Below are 537 nucleotides of genomic sequence, written 5' to 3'. Positions count from 1 at the left end.
CTTTCAGTCTTCTCTTCTCTCGATTAAACAGGCCCAGATCACGCAGTCTTTCCTCATAAGAGAGATGCTCCAGACCCCTCATCATCTCTGTGGCCTCTGCTGGACCCTCCCCACTAGCTCGTTATCTTTCTTGTACTGATGTTCTAAGATATCTTTGTGACGTGTTTGGCGACAGTGACAGAACCTAAAGGGGAAGGAAGGGCAGAGGTTTCCCGCCGACAGCGCGCGGATCGGCTGATGCGGGTTTCCCTCGCTCCGTGCCGGGCGATGCTGCCACACGCGAATCCCACTGTCCTACACTTCCCGGCGTCCCGCGCGCAGGGCGGTGCCAGCGGAAGCGCGGCGCGGGTCTTTCCGGCCGTGCGCGCGCGCCGAGCGGAGGCGCGCCCCGAGCCTGCACCGACGAGACAAGATGGCCGGGTTGCCCCGCAGGATCATCAAGGTACCGCCGCCCACCCGCGCTGCCGCCGCGCTCCGCCCCTCCCCGCCGCGGGCTCCGGGCGCGCCGGGCTGGGGTCCCGCGCGGCGGGCAGCGCC

General features: G+C 66.5%; 1 protein-coding gene across 1 annotated transcript in view; it reads left to right on the top strand.

Moving 5' to 3' along the window:
* The first annotated feature begins 316 nt into the window (after window positions 1-316).
* Window positions 317-537, top strand: part of UBE2N (ubiquitin conjugating enzyme E2 N) — a 22,311-nt gene continuing 22,090 nt past the window's right edge. Inside the window, exon 1 of the mRNA XM_027679871.1 lies at window positions 317-442. Within this exon, the coding sequence (XP_027535672.1) occupies window positions 413-442 (30 nt within the window). The 5' untranslated portion in view covers window positions 317-412. The remainder of the gene's footprint in view (window positions 443-537) is intronic.

This window comes from Neopelma chrysocephalum, unplaced genomic scaffold (assembly GCF_003984885.1).
Source record: "Neopelma chrysocephalum unplaced genomic scaffold, ASM398488v2 Primary Assembly neopelma1_59, whole genome shotgun sequence".
Classification (NCBI taxonomy): domain Eukaryota; kingdom Metazoa; phylum Chordata; class Aves; order Passeriformes; family Pipridae; genus Neopelma; species Neopelma chrysocephalum.
Note: the sequence above shows the minus strand (reverse complement) of the source record. Positions and strands in the feature narration are given on the sequence as shown.